General features: G+C 35.7%; 1 protein-coding gene across 9 annotated transcripts in view; it reads right to left on the reverse strand.

Moving 5' to 3' along the window:
• Positions 1-24,027, reverse strand: part of MAPK10 (mitogen-activated protein kinase 10) — a 299,188-nt gene that overhangs the window by 111,751 nt on the left and 163,410 nt on the right. For all 9 annotated transcript variants that reach the window (XM_072810787.1, XM_072810785.1, XM_072810793.1 and 6 more), the window contains one exon: positions 17,089-17,258. In XM_072810787.1, the coding sequence (XP_072666888.1) occupies positions 17,089-17,258 (170 nt within the window). The remainder of the gene's footprint in view (positions 1-17,088; positions 17,259-24,027) is intronic.

The following is a 24,027-nucleotide window of genomic DNA, read 5'->3' on the forward strand; positions in this document are numbered from 1 at the left end:
GTCTTTCTGCACATTAAACTATAAAAAATAGTTCTCCATGTAACCAGTCCCCTAGAAACTGGCCATGACCCAGGTCAGATAACAACAAAAACTAATACATATTGTCTATTTACTAAAGCCAGGATTGTCTTAATGGATTTAGAGTGCTTTAGCAACTCTATACACATATATTTCCACCAGCCCCATCTTCAGGTGAAATAAGTGAGGTCACACACAGGTAAGACTGAGCCCAGTCAGACACCCTAGTTCCTGAGTCTGCATTCTTAACCACTGCGTTGTGTTGCCCTTTCTGTGCTGCCAGTTCATCCAATTCCAAACAAAGGGCAGATTTTGAAAATTCCCAGCTTGGAAATCAAGGAAAGACAGACATAAAGAAGAATTTGATGACTATTTAACATTTCCAAACATTACAGAGGAGTAAAAAAATAGGAGCTGAAAAAGAAGCCAGTGAATTAGTCATTTAGGGGGTCGGGTAGCCTTTTCCATAACATCCTCCTCCACCAGAGGAGTTATGGTGATGGAATTGGCACTGTCTATGAAATAAGAATTTAAACAGTATGTAGATGCACTAAATTCAGACTACCGTATTCAGAATTTTGATGATGGAGAGTCAGAGAGGTAGTCTGAGGGGCAGAAACATTCTAAATAACTTGTCTTTTTACATGAGAATTCGATGGGAGGTCTTCTGTAAGCAGAGGAGAAGGTACTGGAAGACAGCAGCCAGGTGATGCAAGATAGAGAGCAACTCCTAAGTGGAGGTGGGGGGAAGATGGCATTGAGAATACAGTGGGTGGCCTGCCCCCTCCAGGAGCTCCTGGTGGAGAAGCAGAGAAGATTGTAGATGACAGATCTAGGAGGTAGAAGGGGAAATTGGGAGCTCACAGGCCTGAGGACATCTGTTTTCTACAGGAAGTAGGAGGTAAACCCTTCTGGGAAAAAAAAAATGGGATGGGTGAAGTGGAACTGGGAGCTGGCAGTGACAGTTGGAAAAGGCCTGTAATAGTCACCATGGGAAATGAACTAGGGAGCTGATGAGACACATAAGTAAAAGGATTGCTAAGCAGCAAGGGCCCAGCTGAGGATGAAGCTCATAAACTTATAATGGAGGAAATCAGTGTGATTATGTGATTTCACAAGCTGAGCTCTGCCTTCCAGCCGCACAGAAAACAGCCCGCTGGGCTGATCTGAATGGGCGTTTAGAAAACAGGGAGCTGCAGAGGACAAAGAGGGAAAGACATAACTTCTGAGACTGTCTTTGAACATCATTTTCACAGTTCCAGGCTAAAGAGGAAAAAGGTAATGAAAGGAAAAGTCAGGAGAATGACGATGGGCTGAGAGAGCAGGGAGGCCCTGAAAGACTCTTGCTCATAAGGAGCTGCAGGGAGCAAAAGTAGGTGGAGGAAGGGACAGTGTTAAGGTGACAACAATCTGGCTTACAGTTTCCCCCTGCTCTCTCATTCTTTCCATTTTTTAGGTTAAACAATCATGCCAGTGAATTATTTAATTTTTTAAGTTTGCAAGATTCTTGTGTGTGACTAGGAAAAGGTAGCTCCTCCAGGTAAAGGGGTCTCGCAGGCACATCACGGGCCAGGGAGTGCAGGCTGGAAAGCAGCCCCCATGTGCTCCTTCTTCCACATGCTCTTGTGCCCAGCACACATTCCCCAACTATATTTTCCAATCCTAGGTGAACCCAAGGAAAAACAGATTAAGTATTTTTGTATCTCCCTGGTTTGGAAGTAAAATCTTGATTTTTATGAATGGACATGCTAAAATCTTCTGTGGAAAATATTTTTAATGATAAAAAATAAAAGTAAATATAGATGAGGAAGAGCATAGCTAAGAGAACTCTAAAATACTGTCTTAAAAGAAAACCCACGTCTATGAAGTGGCTAAATTCCCTCTCTGATAGTGATTTAGACTCCCCCATCCTACTGGATCAATGCTGGCTGCATAACTTTGGACAAGTAAAGCAAAACTCAGTTGAGAAGGTCAAATATTTTAAATAAATGTAACAAATCTGGGAGTAGAGAGCGGAACGAGGAAAATGATAGGGCTGTCACTCAAACTTCCAAACTGAAAGATGCCTTCCTTTGTCCTCAACTCCCACATTCAAATCCATGATTAGCAAGACAAATCAATCTCTATAAACAGAATGAGATGCTGTAATGGGCCAGAGGCAGGACTGTAGAGAGAGGGGCCCAGTACCCCGCTTCTGAGCTTTATAAAAAGTTCCTCTAAGCCTTAGTATTTTATTTACAATATTTATAACACCTACTCGCTCTTCTTTTAATTTTTTTGTCTGTTGTTTGTTTTCAGCCACCTTACCTACAGACAGGATAGAGCAGTAAATGAGAATGATTTCTGGAATCTGAGGAAAAGCAATCGCCATCTGTTATTTAGCATAATTTAACGGAAGACTTTGCTTCCTTTCTGTAAGGAAATTCGGCTCTTCCAAGATGCATTGGATAGTGCAGGATTAAGCCTTTAGGTATTTATATTTAAATTATAGTTTCCTTTTAAAAATATAAGCATAGATGCACTTTAATCCTAACAATCAGGATTTAAGCATCTGGCAAAATCGTGCATAGACCATAAACCAATTTTATTTTTGCAATGAAAATATCCATTGAAGCCCTAGAAGATAGGTCCTTAAAAGAACTAAGAATCAATCTCACTGAGCCATTTAATCTTTGAGATTAAAGTAGAAACTGAAAAATAAATAAATACGGGTATTTACTAATAACTTCTCTGATACGGATTTTAGCATTTATATCAATATATGATTCACAGAGAAGACTCAGTCATCTGTAAGTAAATAATTATCTATGGAAATTTAAATGATTACCTTTCCCCTCTCCCAAGAAAAATGCTTCTGGGCTACAAACTCTTGCTAACAGTTTTTACTACAGGGATATATATATATATATATATATATATATATATATATATATTAACTACAAATTTATTTAAAAATGACAGATTCAGAATAAATGTCCACAATACATTCTACAAACCAAATATAATTTTTAAGATTATATACTACCAACCCGTTCAGCATCAATTATCACACTGGTAACTATATATTTACAAATATGTACATGTACATACTTAACAGTTAATACACAGAAATACGGATTTTATATAATATTTTTCTTCCTGTAAGCACACTGCCATTAAACTTCTACCCATAGTTTCTCAAAGCATATTTTCTCTGTGAAGGAAAAAAAGGTGATATTTGTAAATATTAATCATCAATCAAGAAATACAGGCAACATGTATTTAGGGATTGTGCTATGCAAAAGGGCCAAGGGGCAAAATGTGACAAAAAAAATAATAATAAATACACTTTCTGTCCTAGAGCACGGATACCTCACACCTCTTACCAATATAAACGCAATATTTGAAGCTCAATGTTCCTTATATCAAGAAGGTGGCAATTAAGAGTCTAAATCACAATTAATGGAAAATAACAGGGATACACAATGTGCTGATTTTCCAGATATGGATCAAAGCAATCATCTCCATTGGTTAGGGGCTAACTGGAAATGTGTGATTAAAGCTGCATCATTTAGCATAATGGTACTTTTGGAGTTCTAAGAAATATGCAATAGGACTGTGAATGATGTTTCCAGAAACCAAATAAAATCATCATTCGGGACCCAATGACCCAGTGTCTTTTACCTTATTCAGAAAGTCTTTTTTTTTTTTTTTTAAATTAAGAAATCCTCTGGATGATTTTACCCATTTCTCTTCACACCATCAACCTCATAACCACAAAACTTTTCTGCTTGGAGTCTCTGCTTGGAGATGGTTAGCTGAGTCTGTGCAGTCATGTTACAAATTTAAAAACTGGTATTTAAAACTTGTATAAATATTGTAAATTATTGGTTAACAAGTTCAGAATGCAAGATAGGAAGAAAAAGGTTCCGATATTTTTTTGCTAGACTCACTTATGGAATACTAGTAAAGTCATTTTTAAATCCCATGCTCTCAACTATAATGTGAATTTAATATGCACATTCTGATTATAATGCAGCTGTTATAATCAGCCATCTTCCTGGATGATCTAAGTTGACCTTTTGCAATTTTCCATTGGTAGAAAAGAGTAACGTTAAAGTCTACCTTGCTTGAATCTATTAAAAGTCATGACAATATCAGATTTAAGGCAATTTTTTGTATCTAATTTTATGCTTTTTGAGTCCTGTGAGATAATATTATCCCCACTTTACAGATGTGTAACCCAAGGCTTTAGAGACTGGAAGTTAAGTATAATCATTGATGAAATACAATGGTAAGTCCAATTACCTTGAAGTTAAGTATATTTAGAACTGTAAAGACTGAACATGATAATATAAGGTATCATAAAGTATCTCTAATTGAATTGATAATATTTAAATGTGCAAATATTTTACAGAATTCAAAGAATTTATTTAATTAATTTCCTTCTGAATCATAATCAGCAATAAACAGATATTGAGTATCTTTCCATCATGTGCCCTAACGTTGCCAAGTTTCAATCTCTTTTGTTCTGGTACTATTTACAAATATCCCCTAAATTTGTCAGCCATTTTGAAAAAAAAAAAAAAAAAAGAATTGTGCTAGTAGTTCAAAGATGATTAAATCAGTGCATAGATGGAATAGCTCCAATTCGTCACCAAAATGAGAAAAGCTGTTAAAAGCATCAGTAACTCAATACTCATTTTTCTTGAATAAAAATTAGTACATTAAAAAAAGAAAACTTACAATAAACCAATTTTTAAGTACCAAGAGGCTATTATTATTTGAAGAAGTTTCCACGGGCAGCAATTGCTTTACTAATATGACTTGACTTGGCATTATTACCAGTAATTTTTTTAAGCTTTTGAAAAATCCAGAGATTTTTTTTTTTTTTTTTTTTTTGCTTCTTTAGTGTTTGATTCCATTGCTTCACTGGATCCAGTCTAGTTTTTGATGAGAGCTCTGGCTTACCCACAGTAATTCTACCTACTGGTACTATGCAGAAGTAGGAAGTCAAAGATTCAAATTGTGTTTAATTCAAAAAAACAAAAATAAAGCAAACAACAAAGAAAGTCCTTCCTTTCTATACGCCTATTACTTAAGGCATGGAAGGCATGGGGAGCTCTGTAGTCAATAACTCAGACTCCCTTGGGAGTAGTTCTGATTTGTCAGACTATCAATATTCTACCCTGAGGTATATGGGATTCCTTGTTTCCCAAGTCCCTTATGTGTTGGGTGTATACTAAGTCACATCTATGTTTTTCATCACTTCGCATTCTACCTGGGAATAGACAAGGTTTAAAACTCATGTGTATATACACATGTGTGCCAAGATAACATAGCTGCAGCATCAAATATTGGGCCAAGGAAGGGCCCACTAGATAAAGTGCTGTAACAAATTTCATTTCCTGCACCACAGTGTTGCTTATGGAATATTTTTATTCCCTATTAAGTATAGGAATTTTAGACTTCCCTTTGGCGTATCTAACTCTTCACTTAACTAAGATTAAAGGACGTTGCCACACAGGCTCACTCTATTCACCAACAGTCACTTACCAAAGGAAGGTGAGAAAATAGGAATATGTGAACATCCAAGGTTTTGTTGAACATGCCTGGCAATTTATATCCTAGATTGTTTACCTGCATAGGATCTTGTTGCTATAGATCACTAACTGAAGGACATTCACCAGAAGTGATTTTCCAGATTTCTGTGGAAAACAGAGCTATAAATATATCTCTATGTATGAAATTCATGTGTGTTTCTGTGTGTATGTGTGTGTATATATAGACATGTCTATAAATAGCATATATACCAATTAAGATAAATGAATCCATTGGATTAATATGTATTATATGTACATATGTTATATATACTATAAATTATTTGTTATATTCAATACGTATATAAATATACGGATATATGTTCAATTTAAGATAGATTAATATACTGGATTATTTCCAGGGCATCTTATAAATACCATTATTTCAACTTTAATTAAATGCTATCCTCTAGCTCTGATTGGAATTTATAAAAGTTTAGTTAACATAAAATGTATCAACTTATTTCTAAATATTTAATTTTCTAGGCTCAGAGATTTTGTAATAAGCCACTCAAAACCTATGCTTTTGTCAGTATTAAGCTTTCATCTTTGATATAAATATCCTGTAAAAGATCATCTTGCAAAACTGGATTGGTACTGCTTACAAACTGATTACAGCTTGAGAAGGACAGATGTCAAAGAGAACAAGTCCAAGGGAAAGGATATGGCTTTAATTCCAGTCATTTAAATTGAACAATCAGCTCTTTTCAGGTTAAGAGCAGACCAACCTTTGCAAGTCTTCACTGCATAAGCTTGGTTGTTGACTTTTGCCACCACTTTGTCAGTTTGAATCATCTTTGGAGAAAATAACAGAGAAAACAGAAATGTTCCTTGGCTTGGCAAGCAACAGCAGGATGGAAGTGAGAGAAGACAGTGAACTCTCTGCTGTTGATTTGTTCCTATGTTCCTGTTGTTGTTGTTGGTTCTGGAGGGGGCAGTAGAAGCAACCCTCATGAAATCATCTCCTGATGACTGGAAAAATATTCTGAAATATTTGGTCATCCAGCTCCTCACTACTGTTGTTAAAAAAGCATCTTCTAGATTATAATGCTCCACCTGGGAAGGTACAGAGGACTTCTTTGTTCATGTGGAGACGCAGAATCATTGTTTCTTCTTCTTTTTTAAAAAATTTATTGAGGTATAGTTGACATACAGTATTATAGTAGTTGCAGATGTACAATATATTGATTTGACATTTGTGTACATTGCAAAATGGTCATCACAATAAGTCCAGTTACCATGTCATATTACAAAGTTAATACAATGTTATTGACTATATTCCCGGTGCTGTATATTATATCCCCATGACTCACTTATTTTAAGACTGAAAGTCTGTACTTCTTAATCTCCCTCACTCATTTTGCCCATCCCTACAAGCCTCCTTTCCTCTGGTAACCATCAATCTGTTCTCCGTATCTATGAATCCAGGTTTTACTTTGTTTGTTTTGTTTTTTAGATTCCACGTATCAGTGAAATCATGAAGTATTTGTCTATCTCTGTTTGAAACCAGTTTGCTAACATTTTGTTGAGGATTTTCCCATCTATGTTCATCAAGGATAGTGGCCTGTAATTTTCTTTTTCTTTTCTTTTTTCTTTTCTCTTTTCTTTGTCTTATTTTCTTTGTCTTCTTTTCTTTTTTCTTTTCTTCGTCTTCTTTTCTTTTTTCTTTTCTTATTTCTTTCTTTTTGTGTCCTAGTCTGGTTTTGGTATCAGGGTAATGCTGTCCTTGTAAAATGAGTTTAAAATGTTTCCCTCCACTTCAGTTTTTTGGAGGAGTTTGGGAAGGACAGGTTTTGGGAAGGACAATCTTTGACTGGTAGTATTCACCAGTGAAGCTGTCTTGTTCCAGATTTTTTTTGTTAGGAAGTTTTTGATTACTGATTCAATCTCCTTACTAGTAATCAATCTATTCAGATTTTCTATTTCTTCATGACTCAGTCTTGAAAGTTGACAAATTTCTAGGAATCTATGCATTACTTCTAGGTTGTTGGCATTTACTTTATTCATAGAAGTCTCTTAACAATCCTTTATATTTCTGTGGTATCAGTTGTAACTTCTTTTTCATTTCTGATTTTCTTTATTTGAGCCCTGTCTCTTTTTTCTTGATAAATCTGGGTAAATGTTTATCAATTTTGTTCATCTTTTCAAAGAAACAGTTCTTAGTTTCATTGATCTTTTCTCTTATCTTTTTAGTCTCTATTTCATTTATTTCCACTCTCATCTTTATTATCTCTACCCTTCTACTAATTTCGGCCTTGGTTTGTTTTCCTCTTTCTCATTACTTTGGGTGTAAAGTTAAATCTTTTATTTGAGATTTCTCTTGTGTCTTTAGGTGGATACTATGAACTACTCTTTTAGAACTGTTTTGCTGCATCCTCTAGATTTTGGTATATCTTATTTCTGATTTCTTCTGTCTCTAGGTATTTTTAATTTATTTCTTAAATTTCTTCTATAACCCCACAGTTGTTCAGTAGCATGTTGTTGTATCTCGTCATATTTGCAGTTTTTCCAGTTTTCTTCTTATAGTTGACTATTATTCATACCATTGTGGTCAGAAAAGATTCTTGATATGATTTCAATCTTCTTGAATTTATTGAGATTTGTTTTGTGATCTACTATGTAACCCATTCTGGAGAATATTCCACATGCACTTGAAAAGAATATGTATCCCGTTGCTTTGGGGTGGAATGTTTTATAGATAGGTTAAGTCTCTTTGGTCTAATGTGTCATTTAAGGCTGATACTTCCTCATTGATTTTCCATTTGAATGACCCATCCATTGAAATAAGTTGAATGTTAAAATCCCTCACTATTATTGTATTGCTGTCAGTTTCTCCCTTTAGGTCCATTAGTATCTGCTTTACATATTTAGTACTCCAAAATTGGGTGCACATATATTTACACCTGTTTTTTTTTAATGTTTATTTTATTTATTTATTTGAGAGAGAGAGAGAGCATAAGCACAGAGGGAGAGGGAGAAGCAGACTCCCTGATTAGCAGAGAGCCTAACTCAGGGCTCAATCCCAAGAGCTTGAGATCATGGCCTGAGCTGAAGGCAGACACTTAACCAACAGAGCCACCCAGGCACCCTATTTGCACCTGTTTTATCTTCTTGTTGGATTGAGCCCTTTATCATTATGTAATGTCTTTCTTCATCTTTTATTACAGTTATGTTAGAGTCTATTTTGTTGATAGGAGTATAGCTACCTCAACTTTCTTTCTGTTTCCGTTTCCATGCAACATCATTTTCTATCCCTTCGATTTCAGTCTGTGTGTCCTTATATCTGAAGTGAATCTCTTACAGGCAGTATATAAATGCATCTTTTTTCAAATCCATTCAACCACTTTATGGCTTTTGATTGGAGAATTCAGATCATTTACATTTAAAATAATCACAAATAGGTATGTACTCATTGTGATTTTGTTCATTGTCTTCTTGACTGGGGGGGGGTGTTGGTTTGTAGTTCTCTTTCTTTTCTCTTTTGCTTTGTGGCTTGATGAATTTCTTTAATGTTATGCTTAGATTCCTTTCTTATCTTCTTTTGTGTATTTACTTTAAGTTTTTTCTTTGTAGTTACACTGAGGCTCACATAACACATACAGCCTATTTATGTAACAGTCTATTTTTAAGCTGATAGCAACTTAAATTTGAATAATTCCAAAACTCTATACTTTTACTCCCTTGCCAATTTATGTTTTTGATGTCATATTTTACATCTCTTTATTGTATGTGTCTCTTCACTGATTTTTGTAGTTCTAGTTAATTTTACTACTTTTGTCTTTTAACCTTCTGAAGTAGCTACCACCTCTCCTACATTCTTACCTTTGCCAGTGAGATTTTCACTTTCATATGGTCTCTTGTTATTAATTTTTGCCATTTTATTTTAAGCTTAAAGAAGTCCCTTTATTATTTCTTGTAAGGCCAGTTTGTTAGTAGTGAACTCCTTTAGCTTTTGCTTGTCTAAAAAATTCCTTATCTCTCCTTTAAGTCTAAATAATAATCTTGCCATGTAGCATATTTTTGTTTGAAAGCTTTTTTTTTCTTTCAGCACTTTGAAAATATTGTGCCACACTCTTCTGCCCTGGAAAGTTTCTGTTGATAAATCTACTGATAGTCTTATGGAGTTCCCCTTGTATGAAATAATTTATTTTTCTCTTGGTGCTTTTAAGATTCTCTCTTTAGCTTTTGGCAATTTAATTATGTTACTTGGTGTGGTGCTCTTTGGGTTCATTTTATTTGACATTCTCTAGGCTTCCCAGTCCTGGCTGTCTCTCTCCCCAGGTGAAGGAAGTTTTCACCATTATTTCTTTAAATAGGCTTTCTGTTTCTTTCTCACTCTCTTCTTCTGGGACCCTTTTATTCTGTCTGATGTTCCCTAGAGGTCCCTTAAATTATCTTCATTTATTTACTTTTTTTTGTTTGTTTGTTTTGCCCCTCTGTCTGGAGGAGTCTATTGCTTTGTCTTCCAATTTCTGATCCATTTTTCTACTTCATCCAGTGTGCTGTTGAACTCCCCACCCCAACCCCCAGCATATTTTTCAGGTCAGTCATGTTCTTCAGCTCTTAAATTGTTTCTACTTTCTTATGTTTTCTATCTCTTTGTTAAAGTCTATGTTTATCCTCTTGAGTTCAGTGAGCATCATTATGACCATTACTTGAATTCTTTACCATTACTTTTGAATTCTTTATCTCTATCATCAGGTCTTTTTCTGAAGTTTTGTCTTTTCTTTCATCTAGATCATATTTCTGCTTCCTTATTTTTTTGACTCTCTGTGTTTCTGTGTATTTGGCAAAACAGCTACCTCTTTCAGTTGTAATCCTTTTCATTCAACCTTGTCCTAGCTTTTGGTTGTCCCTTGAACCTTTGTGATTGTCTAAACTGCCTGATTTATTCTTGATATACCCCCATGTTTGAGTCATTGATCCAAGGGAAGGAATCTCAGTTAGCACCCTGTTTCAGGCTGATTGCAAGCCAAACTCTCAGGCAGTAGCTTTACAGGATGCAAATATATACAGTCCTATGGGTCTGCAATCGTAATCCCTGTTAGCCTCCAAACCAGGAGATCTGGAGATGTCCCCTGAGTGACAGCAGCAATGGGGACTCCAGAAGGGTATATAAGCTCCTTTTTTGGGAAGTTACAATGGCTATAGTAAGGTCAAGAGAATGTGCAAGGATGGTGTCTCCCTGCTTATGCTCCCTTGGAGCACCTCTTAGACCTCTAAATGTGTGGGAAACCAGAAGCATGTCCCTCAGGCAGAAGCTCCAGGCTAAGTAAATATGCTTTTCTCATAGGAAGACTGGAATTGTGTTTTAATCTGCTGCCTGTGTACCTCCCTCCAGTGGGGGCCAAGAGCTGTCTTTCTAATTGTTACAATCCCATGGAGCTATGAAATGCCAGTTCTCTGGGGCACCAGGGTCAGGTGATGAAGAGATGTACCCTGTGTAGATTGCAAATGCCCTCGGCTCTAGCAAGGCAGCGGAATCCTGTAGTAGGTAGGATATGCCTGCCTGCTTCAGAGAGGCAGCAAGAACTTGTCTTGTTTACGCATGCCCGCAGGCTTCAGTGATGCAGCAAGAGAGAGCCTTGTCAGTGCACGCACTATCTTTAGGCAGAGCATGGAAGAATGCCATGACTGCATGCTCTTGTCCACCCCAGCCAGGGAACAGAGGAGAGTTGTAACTGACTGTGCTCTCCGGTTTCAGTAACTGCCATAAATTCTCACCCCAACCTGTCCCAGACACAATGCCGTGTCCAAGGTCACCTGCTTGTGCTAGCAGGCTGTGTAGAGTATAAAAATGACAACTATCAGTACCTCTGTTTCTAAGGAGAAATCTCAACTGTCCCTCACCCCCCAGCCAATGACCTCAGATCAGCAAATGAATGTCCCTCACATATATTCTAGGTATTTTTCAAACTACTGTTTATTCACTGGATCTTGGGGCAAGCAAGACCACACACAAGCCTTCCAAGAGGGGAACCCTAGTTTCTTCTTTCTTTCTTTCTTTTGAGGGGGGTTGCTATTGTTTATCAGGATCATTATAGTTATAGGTTAAGTTAGAGAGAAATGACAGAGTTCTGATACCAAGTCTTTCCATTATGCAAATAGTGCCCATAGAAGCCTTCCAAGAGGGGAACCTCAGTTTCCTATGGCACTTTGGGATCCCCAAAAATCAGTCTCATTGATTTTCCATACCAGACATTCTGGGGGTTCATCTTTCTGATGCATATCCCAGGTGCCAGGGTACTCAATGTGCCTATCCGATGAGATTCCTCCCTATTGTGTGTTGCTACAATGAGGGTGGGGGTTTTGCAAGATTATTACTCTGCCTCTCCTACATGCTCAGTCTGGTCCTTTTATACTCTGTTGTGGTGAACAGTTCATCTTGCTTTAAGATCTTTTCCAGAGGGAAATGATCCATATGTAGGTGTAGACTTGGAAGTCCATAGGAGAAGGTGAGTTCAGGATCTTACTATACTGCCATCTTGGAGCCTGCTCAATCATTGTATCTTTCTGTTATAATAGATAATCTTTATTTCTTCTCTCAGAGATAAAAAACTTTCATTTATTTCAAATTATTTCCTATTAGATTTTATTTAATGATTCTCAAAAATGACATTGTTGGTCCATCACCCACAATGAATGAAAAAATACCATAGTAGTGATTAATTCTTTTTGAAGATATTTAAGTATTGCCTGTTTGTTCCCTTGATAGTGAATAAGCAATGAAGTAATCCAAAGAGAAGAAAGAAAGTATAAGAACCCAATAATAAATTTAAGGTAAGTGAAACAGTAGAAATGAGACCCCATTTCAAACATAAATACCAGTATACCAACATTTGTACTTGAAAAGTAAAATCGTTATTACACACACAAAATTTTGTAGCAGCACATACAAAAAAAAATTGATGATGAACATCCTTTTTGAAATTGGTTCCTACATGTTTTATTCCTGCTCTAAAGAAAATAAAGCAAAATAAATGAATCATCAATTTCAGATTGCCTCCCATGTCCAAAGTTCCTAGATACTTCTAGTTTCCAATTTCTCTCAGTCACTATATTCAGGATCGTATAGAACAAAATACACAAATTTGAGTTTTCATGAGCAGAAGAAAGGTCTGTGGATTTTAGAAACATGTCTAAGAATGTATCTGTGTTTGATGTAGGAGAGGTGGATAAACTCACCAGTGACAAAAGGCAATTAAAAGGAAATTAAATTAAAGGCTGTAGGTAGAGAGGACAAATTAATACAGGAATAGATCTTCAAAAGAAATAGTATACTATTAACCTAGGTCATGATAAATAAACAAAGGTATCTCAAAGCTAGGCTGAGAAAGGGGTATTAGGAAGGGACAACTATATTCATGTCCAGAAAGGAATGTGCTGGAATTGTGCTGTCTGTGCACATGGTAGAGTAACAAATTAGAAGATGAGTAAGAGGAATATGCCATCCTATTTCTGTCCCTTCATCTTGGTCTTTGCCGGCTTAATTCCCTCAGCTATAAACCAAAAGACTAATAATCATCCCAGGAAACTCCAAGGCTAATGTTTTGGAATTCGGGTGTCCTTATTGACAAATGTGCTGATAAATCTATTGTTAAACTGGATTAAAAATTTTACTCAAGGATATTTATTTATTGAAATCTGTTTCAGTTAGTATACCTAAGACCTAAGATGATTTCTGTCTTATACAAGAATAAATAGAGGCCCAAAATGTCCCAAAAATATGCCACAAAATTTTTAGTAGATTTTCAGCTATTTCTGGAACAGTCTGTTAACTTCTTAAGAAAAATACTACTTTGGTCCATTTTTTAATCATTAAGGATCTATTAGCTTCCTTTCACTAGTGCCCTAATTTTCTGTGGCAGCTTTACTTAAAAGGAAAATAAAGCAATCTCAATGAGTATGAACTGAAAAGTGTAGGAAAATTTTCTCATGTTCTACAATTTTCCTTTATTGAAAAGTAACCAGAAATCCCTCTGCTTTCTCCGTCTCTCTTCTTTTATAAGAATTTTTCTTTTTTCTTATTTTTTATCACATTTTGAAAGTTGTTTATAAATGCAGTGATCTCCTAACTGTCCTAGCTCTCCTAACTCTTCCCATTCTTTACATGGTATACGAGACATCTAGCATAATGCAGAAAATATAAACATATATTGTAATGTAGAAAGGAAATTAAAAGTACTAATATTTAATAAACAAATTAATAACTGGTCTCTCCCAAACACACATTATCCCTTTCTAGCAGTTGGTCTCATATTACCTAGGGTAAAAAATGTTTGAAAGGCAAAGGGAAATTTCATAGTTTGAGGGGGATTGACAGAAGCACCCTAAATTCCTTTTGCTGAAAATATTATAGTTCAGTGTGCCTGCTCTAGGAGATTTATAGCATTTATCTTAATAATAGAATCTTTACCATACTATCTGTATTAGTATAACTGCAACAACAAACATCACAAACAACTGCTTAAACAACGCAAATTTATTATCTGACAGTTCTACAGGTCCAAAGCCCTTACATGGGCCTCATCAGGCTAAATATGTTAGCAGACTGGTTCCTTTCTGGAGGTGCTAGAGGAGAATCCACTTCCATGCTCATTTGCATTTGTTGGGAGATTCCAATTTCCTATGGTTGCATGACTCTAATGCAGCCTCTATATTTTTGCTGATTGGAGGCGGACAGCATTTCCAATTTCTGGAAGCCTAGAAATTTCCCTAACTCATGGCCTTCTTCCTCTATCTTCTATCTTCTTCTATCTTCCTCTATCTTCTAAGCCAGCCAAAATAAAGCAAGTCTTTCTCCTGTTTTAAATCTCTTATCTCTCTTTTCCCATTGTATCTCTCTGACCCACTCTTTTACTTTTCTTTTCCACTTTCTAAGAACTCATGTGATTAGATTGATCTCTCCTGGATATCTCAGGATAACTTCCCCATTTTAAGGCCTGTAACTTTAGTCATGTCAGCAGTGTCCCTCTTGCCACCTAAGATAACATAGTCAAGGATTCTGGGGATTAGAATCTGGGGACCATTATTTTGCCTACCACTCTAGGAAATTATTTTGTGCCATAAAGAGGTTCATCTCATACCTGTACTACAACAAATAAATAAAAATTAAAAATAAGACTTTACCAGCTTAAATATCTTTGAAATGAAAGGTTTGATCCATTGTTAAAAATGTTAAACTGTTCCATCTTTTGAATAGCAAAAACAATTACTGATTGACTTAGATAATTATTAAGTAAATTTTAATAAAGGCCTTGGTATATTTGATAAATGAAATTTAAATGCTAATAAATGACTTAGAAGTACACCAATGTTGCATGCACTACTACTATCTGCATTGACTAAGCATTGAGAGTAAACTTAAAACCAGTTATCAAAATGAGGTGAACTTTAAAATTTATGTCCACATAAAAACCTGTACATGGATGTTTAAAGCAGCTTTATTTATAATTACCAAAACCTGGAACCAACATAATCTAAAGCAGGTGAATGGATAAATCATGGCATGCCTAGACATTTCAGTGTATGTCTAGGTATGCCAATGATAAAAAGAAATGAGCTATCAATCTCTGAAAAGACATGGAAAAACCTTAAATACATATTACTAAGTCAAAGAAGCCAATTTAAAAAGGCTATATGCTGTTTGATTCCAACTCTATGACTTTCTGGAAAAGGCAAATCTATGGAAACAGGAGTTGGGAGTAAGAGGAAGGATGAACATGTGGAATATAGAGGATTTTTAGGGCAGTGGAAATATTCTGTATGATACCTTAATGGATACATATCATTCTACATTAGTCTAAATCCACAGAATGTACAACACCAAGAATAAATCCTAAGGTATAAAATGGGCTTTGGTGATTATGATGTATCAGTTAGGTTCATCAATTGTAATAAACATACCACTTTTATGGAGGATGTTGGTGGTGGAGGAGGTTACCCATGTGTGGAGGTAGGAGGAATATGGAAGAATGTGGAAAATCTCTGTACTTTCATCTCAATTTTGCTGTGAACCATTTTGTTCTAAAAAAAAGTCTTTAAAAAAGTGAAGTGAACCAGATTTTAAAATTGTTTATGAAATATAAAATAAAAGTTAAAAAAATAATGAACACTGCCACATTCCTATCATCAAAATTACATTATATCAAATGAATGAAAAAATGTAAAATATATTTTAAAATAATGTTTATTTCACCTTTATCTCATCTTTTAAGAGTGTTCATGTTTCTGAATGGATATTACTAATGTAGCAGTAGTTTATATAACAAATAAGCATACGGATCTAAGTAAATATCCTCTATAAATATATAAACTATACATATTTATGGTACATGTGCTAAATTTTTACTTATAGGTATGAGTCATCAAGTTGAAAATTACTATGCTAATACATTCATACTAAATACATTTGGTGGCTACACTGCAAGTTAAAACTACATAAAATAAATGCTTATCAATTTGATATTATCACTTTTGCAAGAATTTCACAACAGATAATCAGGTTTTGATTTGTCATCATTTCAAATTGCCACTCAAAAATGTCATAAAAGAATGGTTAGTAAAGGAGCCCAGAATCTTTCCATTTTGGAGACATATAACAGACATTTTTAAAATACCACTTACCAATAGGTAACTGAATTTTAAATATTGAACTTTAAAGGTTATAGGAATGTTTGAGATATCATTTATGCTTCTTTGGGGTGTAGATTATTTTATTTGCTGGTTATCTTAAAACATACCCCCTCATTTCTTGCTGCAAAAACATCCAAATAAAATTTTCTAAGTGTATTAGCCAAAAAAAAAACTCTGGTCTTCTTGGTTTCTCCATGGTTGCTGTGTAATGGATACTTTTGGTGAGTAGAAAGACTATTCACTAGCAAAGCTGTACATATTTTTAGTAAATTAATAATGAATTACAAATAATGTTCATAATTTTATTTTTCTTTGCTAGAAGACTTCTTCCCATCTCAAATAGTACTATTTGTTTATGTTTATTTGTGGGGGTGTTTGTGGCTAGTTGACATACACAGTATTATTCCCTTTAAAAATACAAGTTAAGTGAAATAAGTCAAGCAGAGAAAGACAAATACCATGTGATTCTACTTACATGTGGAATCTAAAACACAAAACAAAGAGACAATCACCAAAAAACAGATTCTTAAATACAGAGAACAAACTGGTGGTTGCCAGAGGGGAGGTGAGACGGGAAATGCGTGAATAGATAAAAGGGATTAAAAGTACAAACTTCCAGCTATAAAGCAAAGAAGCCACAGAGATGAAAAGTACAACATAGGGAATATGGTCAATAAGATTGTAATAACATTTGGTGACAGATGGTGACTATACATATCATGATAAGCAGGGTAATGTATACAATTATAAAATATGCTGTATACCTGAAACTAACAAAACACTGTATGTTAATTATACTTCAGTAAATAAATATATATGCTAACACATATATGTATGTTAAATCCATTTCACTTACCAAACTATTCCCTGAGCCCCAGAGCCAATAGGCTTTAAATTCTGGTAGCGCTTGAGAACTGTGAAGGTTGAGTCTCCCACTTCCACACTGTAAAACTGGTTGTCAACTTTGCTTTTGCTCATGTTGTAATGTTTGGCAATATATGACACATCCACTTGTTTATCGAATCCCTGAGAAAATAGCAACAACAACAACAAAAAAAACCATGAGAAAACGAACAACCAGACTGATAAAGAGACATAGAAAAGTCTGTTCTTCTAATGATTACTAATTCAGTCATCTATCATCATTATATAAACTGTATTTCATATAAAAAATATGTATTAGTCCATGTAAGATAATCTGGAGTAAAAGGACTCAGAAAACATACATAGAATAATTTATTTTCAGCATTAAAACTAATAGTTTTAATGGTGAAAATAAATTATGTAGATTAGATTTACATAATCTTTTCTGAAATGTCTCATTAGAACCATTTAATTATTTATGAAGCAAAAAAAAATTTCATGAAGCAAACAGCTACCAAACATATACTAGATCCATTGACTATACTAGAAACTTCAGAGGTAATTCCTGATCATCCATTAAAACAGCCATATGAGAAAGGATAAGAGATTGTATCCATATCCCTTTCTCAGAAAAAAAAAATGAGATGCAAAATAATGTATCTTTAATTATTTAATTAGGTAAATTTGAATTTAATAGTGTTGCCTTCATTTGTTCTCAATAATACCAAAAATGTTATTATCCTACATTAAACATTGAACAATTTTAGTCCAAATTAACATTATTCTAAAATCCCACATGATATCTTTTTATCCTTTGCAAGTTTGGATTTAAATATCTTTTTTTTTTTTAAGATTTTATTTATTTATTCATGAGAAACACAGAGAGGAGAGAGAGAGGCAGAGAGAGAAGCAGCTCCATGCAGGGAGCCCGACATGGGACTCGATCCCGGGTCTCCAGGATCACGCTCTGAGCTGAAGGCGGTGCTAAACCACTGAGCCACCCAGGCTGCCCCTGGATTTAAATATCTTGATTGCATATCTTTTGTTTATCTTTAGGAGAAGTTCTTCTACTTTATAATTTTTTTTTACTTTTTTTTTTACTTTATAATATTTAGCAATTAAAGAAACTGTCCTTGAAAGTTTGAATCATGATTTATGAATCATGATATATGAACATAATATAAATACCCATTATCCATAATTATTGTTTACCCATAAATAAACTTATATTGCATTTTGAGACAGTAAGTAGTTTCAATTCTATAGCTAGAAAGGACTGTATAGAATATTGTCTAGACTGTTTGTTATGGCACACACTGTTGGATGCCTGCCCAATAGTCATCCCCTCTCCTTTTTGCTGATTTTGTTCAAGCTTTGAGCACTCTCATGTCCGTGGGTTCCTTCCCAATCCCAAAAATTGAAAAGGAAATAGTCTAAATAAATGGTTCTCTTTAGAAGTGTCATTAACATTGGTGAACATTTGGGAGATTTGTGGACATTTTTGGTATACCATATGGTAGGAGATGTGGCTTGTATTTAGTTGGCTTATCAAACAGTGCTGGTTATCCTGCAATGAGTGGGACATTCATGAATAATTTCTTATACAGTGAATAATTTCTTACATACCTCATGAATTTTGAGTTATGCCAAAGGTTTAATTAGTAAACAAAAGAAAACAGAAACCCTGTCTTTAATGTTCTGAGCGCAGAATCTAAACTAAAGGATTTTTGTATGGTTTGAGTACAAACTGACTTCTGAAAAAAAAAAGAAAAAAAAAACTGGCTTCTGAAAATCTGATTCTCACATAATTTGAAAAAAAATTTAGATCTCCTTAGGCTCTGAACCTCTGGTTGGTCATTAAACCATTGTCCTTAGAAAATTTTGGCATTTCATTTATAAAAACCAAACCAAAACAAACAGAAACAGAAATACAAACTAATTGGTCTTTCCATACTCTCGGAAAGGGAGACAGGCAGCACCGAGTAATATAAATGAGGAGGATACATTGGGGACTATGTGGACATGAGTGGCCAAACCTTCGAATCTAGTTGGCGGACCTTACAGACCCCATACAGAATGAAAGCAGAATGCACATGACCGGAACCAGCCTATTACTGGAAGACATAGGGTGGCTGCAATCCAGTACAAATGCACACAGACCTCAAAGAACAAAGTGGACTGAAGTTGGGGAATCCAGCTTGGTTGGAAAAATGACCGAAAATTCAGTATTTTATGAGTACAATAAGGAGAGGTGTGAAATGCAAGATATAGTCCCTGAGGCATGGAACAGGAAATTAAACAAGACTATTAAAAAACAGAATTGGGGCGCCTGGGTGGCGCAGTAGGCTGAGCATCAACTTTTGGTTTGGGCTGAGGTCTGAACTAAGGATTGAGAGATGGAGCCGGGTGGCCTCTGGGCTCAGCAGAGTCCGCATCAGACTCTCCCTGTACCTCTGTCCACTCACCGCCCCCCCACCCAACCCTCATGGATGTGCTCACTCGTTCCCTCTTTCTCTCTCTCAAAATAAAATAAATCTAAAAAAAAAAAAAAAAAAAAAAAAAAAAAAACAACAACTACAGGGCATTGTAAGTCTATTCAGGGAGACTAAACAGGATTTAGAATTTAAACAATGACTGTGGACTACAAGAAAGAAGAACATTAGTATTTGAACAATCCTTGATTTCAACAGCAGAATCAGGAACTTCTCTCTGCACCATACTCCATTTCTACTGTAGGAGTTTTTGGTCTATCAGCAGACTAAACTTATTAAAATTCTTTTTGCTTCTTCTTAACTTTGAAAGGTAAAAAAAGAACCCCCAAAATTTAATAAATATAAAAACAACAAACAAACAAAAATAACTGGAGCTAGATTACCAGTCAATTCCTTTGCCAAGGTTAATTTGGGATGGATGAAGTACCTGATTTCATTTGTCATGTTCTGATCCTTTTTTACATCCTTTAACGTTCTCATTTCTAACCACCCACAAAATTCTTAGCACACGCTAGCTTCATCAAACCTACATAATCTACTTTTCCCCCCACTTACTCTCCTTCATCTCTGAAATGTTGCTCGTTCCAACTGTCCTGCATATATGAATACTAATCGTATGTAATGTTTTATGTTCCAGACCCCTGACTTAATGCTGTATCTTAGTACCACCCTATTCCTTCAGACTTGCCTGTGGCTTTTCTAGCTGTGGTTTCAGTCTTTATATTATACTTGAGTCCACCATGCTCCTCTTCCAACATTCTAATGTATATTCAAAGAAATCAAGGAATTTAATAATTCGTGGAACATCTTTTTCAGACTAACCTTAAGAGACATTCTATTCAACATTTACAATTATTTATTTATTTTTTAAAGAGATTTTATATATTTATTCATGAGAGACACAGAGCGAGAGAGGCAGAGACATAGGCAGGAGGGAAGCAGGCTCCCTGTAGAGATCTTGATGTGGAACTCGATCCTGGGACCCCAGGCTCACGACCTGAGCCAAAGGCAGTTGCTCTACCACTGAGCCACTATTTACAATCATTTAATCCAACAAATACTGATAACTGACATATTATGTGCCAGACACTGTGTTTGTTTGGCACTGGAGACAGAACAAAAAGATAAGGTCTCTGTCTAGATGGAGACAGCCAAATAAGCAAGTATTAAAATATGGATGATATATTCTATAGTAGAATAAAGAAAAGGTGTTGGAAGCAAAAAAGAATAGCAACTAATTGCTTGCATTCATTCATTTTTATTAATTCCTTCATTTACTATGTAAAAAACTACTAGATGCCAACCCACAGGTATAAAATTGGTAATGTTTGAGAGGAGACTTGACCAGTGTTTACCCTAGCTAACAGTATTCCTGGACCTCTCCTCTAACTGGTTCTCAAAAGGAAATGTGCACCTGGAGCACCCGAGGAGCTTGACAAAAGGCAAGTCATTACCATACCACCATAAAGATTGGGATTTAGGCCATCATCATTTCGTCCTGATGACTGGAAGATTACTAGGCAATCCAGGTGGTTTTGATTTGAGGATTTGAGACTCTGACTATGAGAAAGACAGCATTAAAACAGTCATTCTCAGGACTCCTGGGTGGCTCAGCAGTTGAGCCTTTGCCTTCGGCTCAAGGCGTGATCCCGGGGTCCTGGGATCAAGTTCCGCACTGGCCTCCTTGCCAGGAGGCTGCTTCTCCCTCTGCCTGTGTCTCTGCCTCTCTCTGTGTGTGTGTGTGTGTGTGTTTCTCATGAATAAATAAATAAAATCTTTAAAAAAAAAAAAAAGTCATTCTCATCAAGTGCTTCCTGGAGTATCAGCATCACCTGAAAACCTGTTAGAAATGAAAGTGCTCACTCCCACTCCATACCTACTGAAGCAGAAACTCTGTGGGCAAGGCCCAATAATCTGTTTCAATAAGCCCTCTAAGCATTCTGATGTATGTTAAGAACAACACACTATAGGGGAAGGATCATCTGAAATGGAACTTACACCTCTGCCTGAGATATTTGAAAAGTAAAACAATATTTCTATATCTGCCTCAGGGAACACATTTTGTGTCTTTATGGATTGCCAAATTCCATTGCTCATGGCACACACGAAGTGGAAACCGGAGTTCTAGTTAGGACAAGGATTACGCCTCACCTGAGATTCAAGTATTTGAAAGAGCCCCACTTCCCCAGACTCAAGGACTTAACAAAGTCCTGGTATTGAGACAGGTCAACATTTGGAATAACTATATCATTGCATCTCAGCAATTGTTCACACTCCTGAGAAGTGCTCAGTAATTTTTGCCAGTGCATACTGATAACAGAATTTTTCATATAATGGGAAAGCTATATATGGACTTGGTAGTTTGATAGAAATGGTTAAAACAATCATAGAGTTTATACCAGCAGCAAAATTTCAATAAGAAGAGAATTCCCAGTCAAAAAATGACAAATAAAAAAGCTATTCAAATGAAGTATCTAATGCCTTGACACATTTTCTAAAATAAAATTACTTAGTGATCTTTTATCTCCATTTTAAAGTATATAATTTCTCACATTCATTGAAAATTATCATTATAAATAAAGTTTATGAATTCACACATACATGTACACACACACAATGTTTCAAGTATCCTCTCTATACCTAACTTTGTTTTTTTTTTTTTTTTTTTTTTTTTTTTTTTTTTAAATTTTTTATTTATTTATGATAGTCACAGAGAGAGAGAGAGGCAGAGACACAGGCAGAGGGAGAAGCAGGCTCCATGCACCGGGAGCCTGATGTGGGATTCGATCCCGGGTCTCCAGGATCGCGCCCTGGGCCAAAGGCAGGCGCCAAACCGCTGCGCCACCCAGGGATCCCTCTATACCTAACTTTGAATTAAACTTTACATAAAACCTGAAAGTTAGAAAACACATCCTTGAAAGTACCTGAAATAATTGGGAAAAGGCTATTTTTTAAATATTTATTTATTTATTTATTTATTTGGGAGGGGGAGCACCAGTAGGGTGGGAAGGGGCAAAGGAAGGGGAGTAAGAGAATCCCAAGCAGGCTCCATGCCTAGAGTGGAGCCTGATGGGCTTGATCTCACAACCTTGAGATCATACCTGAGCCAAAATCAAGAACTGGAGGCTTAATCGACTGAGCCACCCAGGCACCCCTTGGGAAAAGGCTATTTTAATCATTAAATAGTATGATAGAGAGAAAGCAGCATTGGACATTTTCTTGGTTTGATGTCATAACCAAAAATTTGATGGCAAATATGTTGTGTTGAAAAGCTTCCCTTAGATCTCATCCTTGCCCCAAACTTACAAATCCAAATTGCATTTCAAAAAGCTTAGAACATATTTAACACAATATATTTTATTCTGTATTTCCATGTGGTCCTTTTTATTATGATTATAAAGTTCAAATGTAAACTTTTCTCTATAAAATGTTCCTATGGGGGAATCCTTGGTGGCTCAGTGGTTTAGCACCTGCCTTCGGTCCAGGACATGATCCTGGAGTCCTGGGATCGGGTCCCACATCAGGCTCCCTGCATGGAGCCTGCTTCTCCCTCTGCCTATGTCTCTGACTCTCTCTCTCTCTCTCTGTCTCTCATGAATAAATAAATAAAATCTTTAAAAATAAATAAAAGAAATGAAATAAAATGTACCTATGAAAGTATGCCATTAAAGTATTCTATAAAAAATTATCAATGCTAAAAAGATTTTTCTCCAGTTATGTGTTTTAGCATATTCTTAGTTCAGTCACCAAACTGATGAGCTGAACCCAAAAAGGGAAGAACCAAAATTTCACATTGGGACAGCATGACTGGCCAATAGCATAAGGGAGAGTTTTTAGTATATGTGCTGCAGAAGCAAGCACTAGGGAGAGTTTTAAAATGGATCAGAACTCCTAGAGGAGCTTGAAAAAAACAGATTCCTGAGCCCTACTGAAAAGTTTCTGATTCAACAGGACTATTGTAAGGCCAAGAGTTCATATTCTTTGAGTGTACAACTTCTTGGCGATATGACCACTATATTAGAAAATAGTAGATATAAGAGACATGAGACATCACCACTTAAAGAGAGCTAGTTGGAGAGGCAAAAGCTAGAAGTAATGCAGGTCAAACCAAGTAAATAAAAGATGTGGAATCAGAAATGTCACAGTGGCTCTCTATGGTATCAGCACCTCATTAGCAGGCCCAGATGTCATATTCCCAGGGAAATGTTTCCCTCTCTCATAGGTATCATATAGGCCCAACTAGTGTTCTTTCAATTAGTTTATGAAAATAAACATTCCATCATCAATTTATATTGAATTTATACTAAAACCCAAAGGTATTCATAAATGCTCACCAAAATGGAAGTCTCTTTCCAGAGAAGAAATTATGTTAATTATAAATACATAATATTATATTAAAAAATTATAAATCACCACAGTGGCAACTTATGAAAATCAAT

Source organism: Canis lupus, chromosome 33, assembly GCF_048164855.1.
Source record: "Canis lupus baileyi chromosome 33, mCanLup2.hap1, whole genome shotgun sequence".
Classification (NCBI taxonomy): domain Eukaryota; kingdom Metazoa; phylum Chordata; class Mammalia; order Carnivora; family Canidae; genus Canis; species Canis lupus.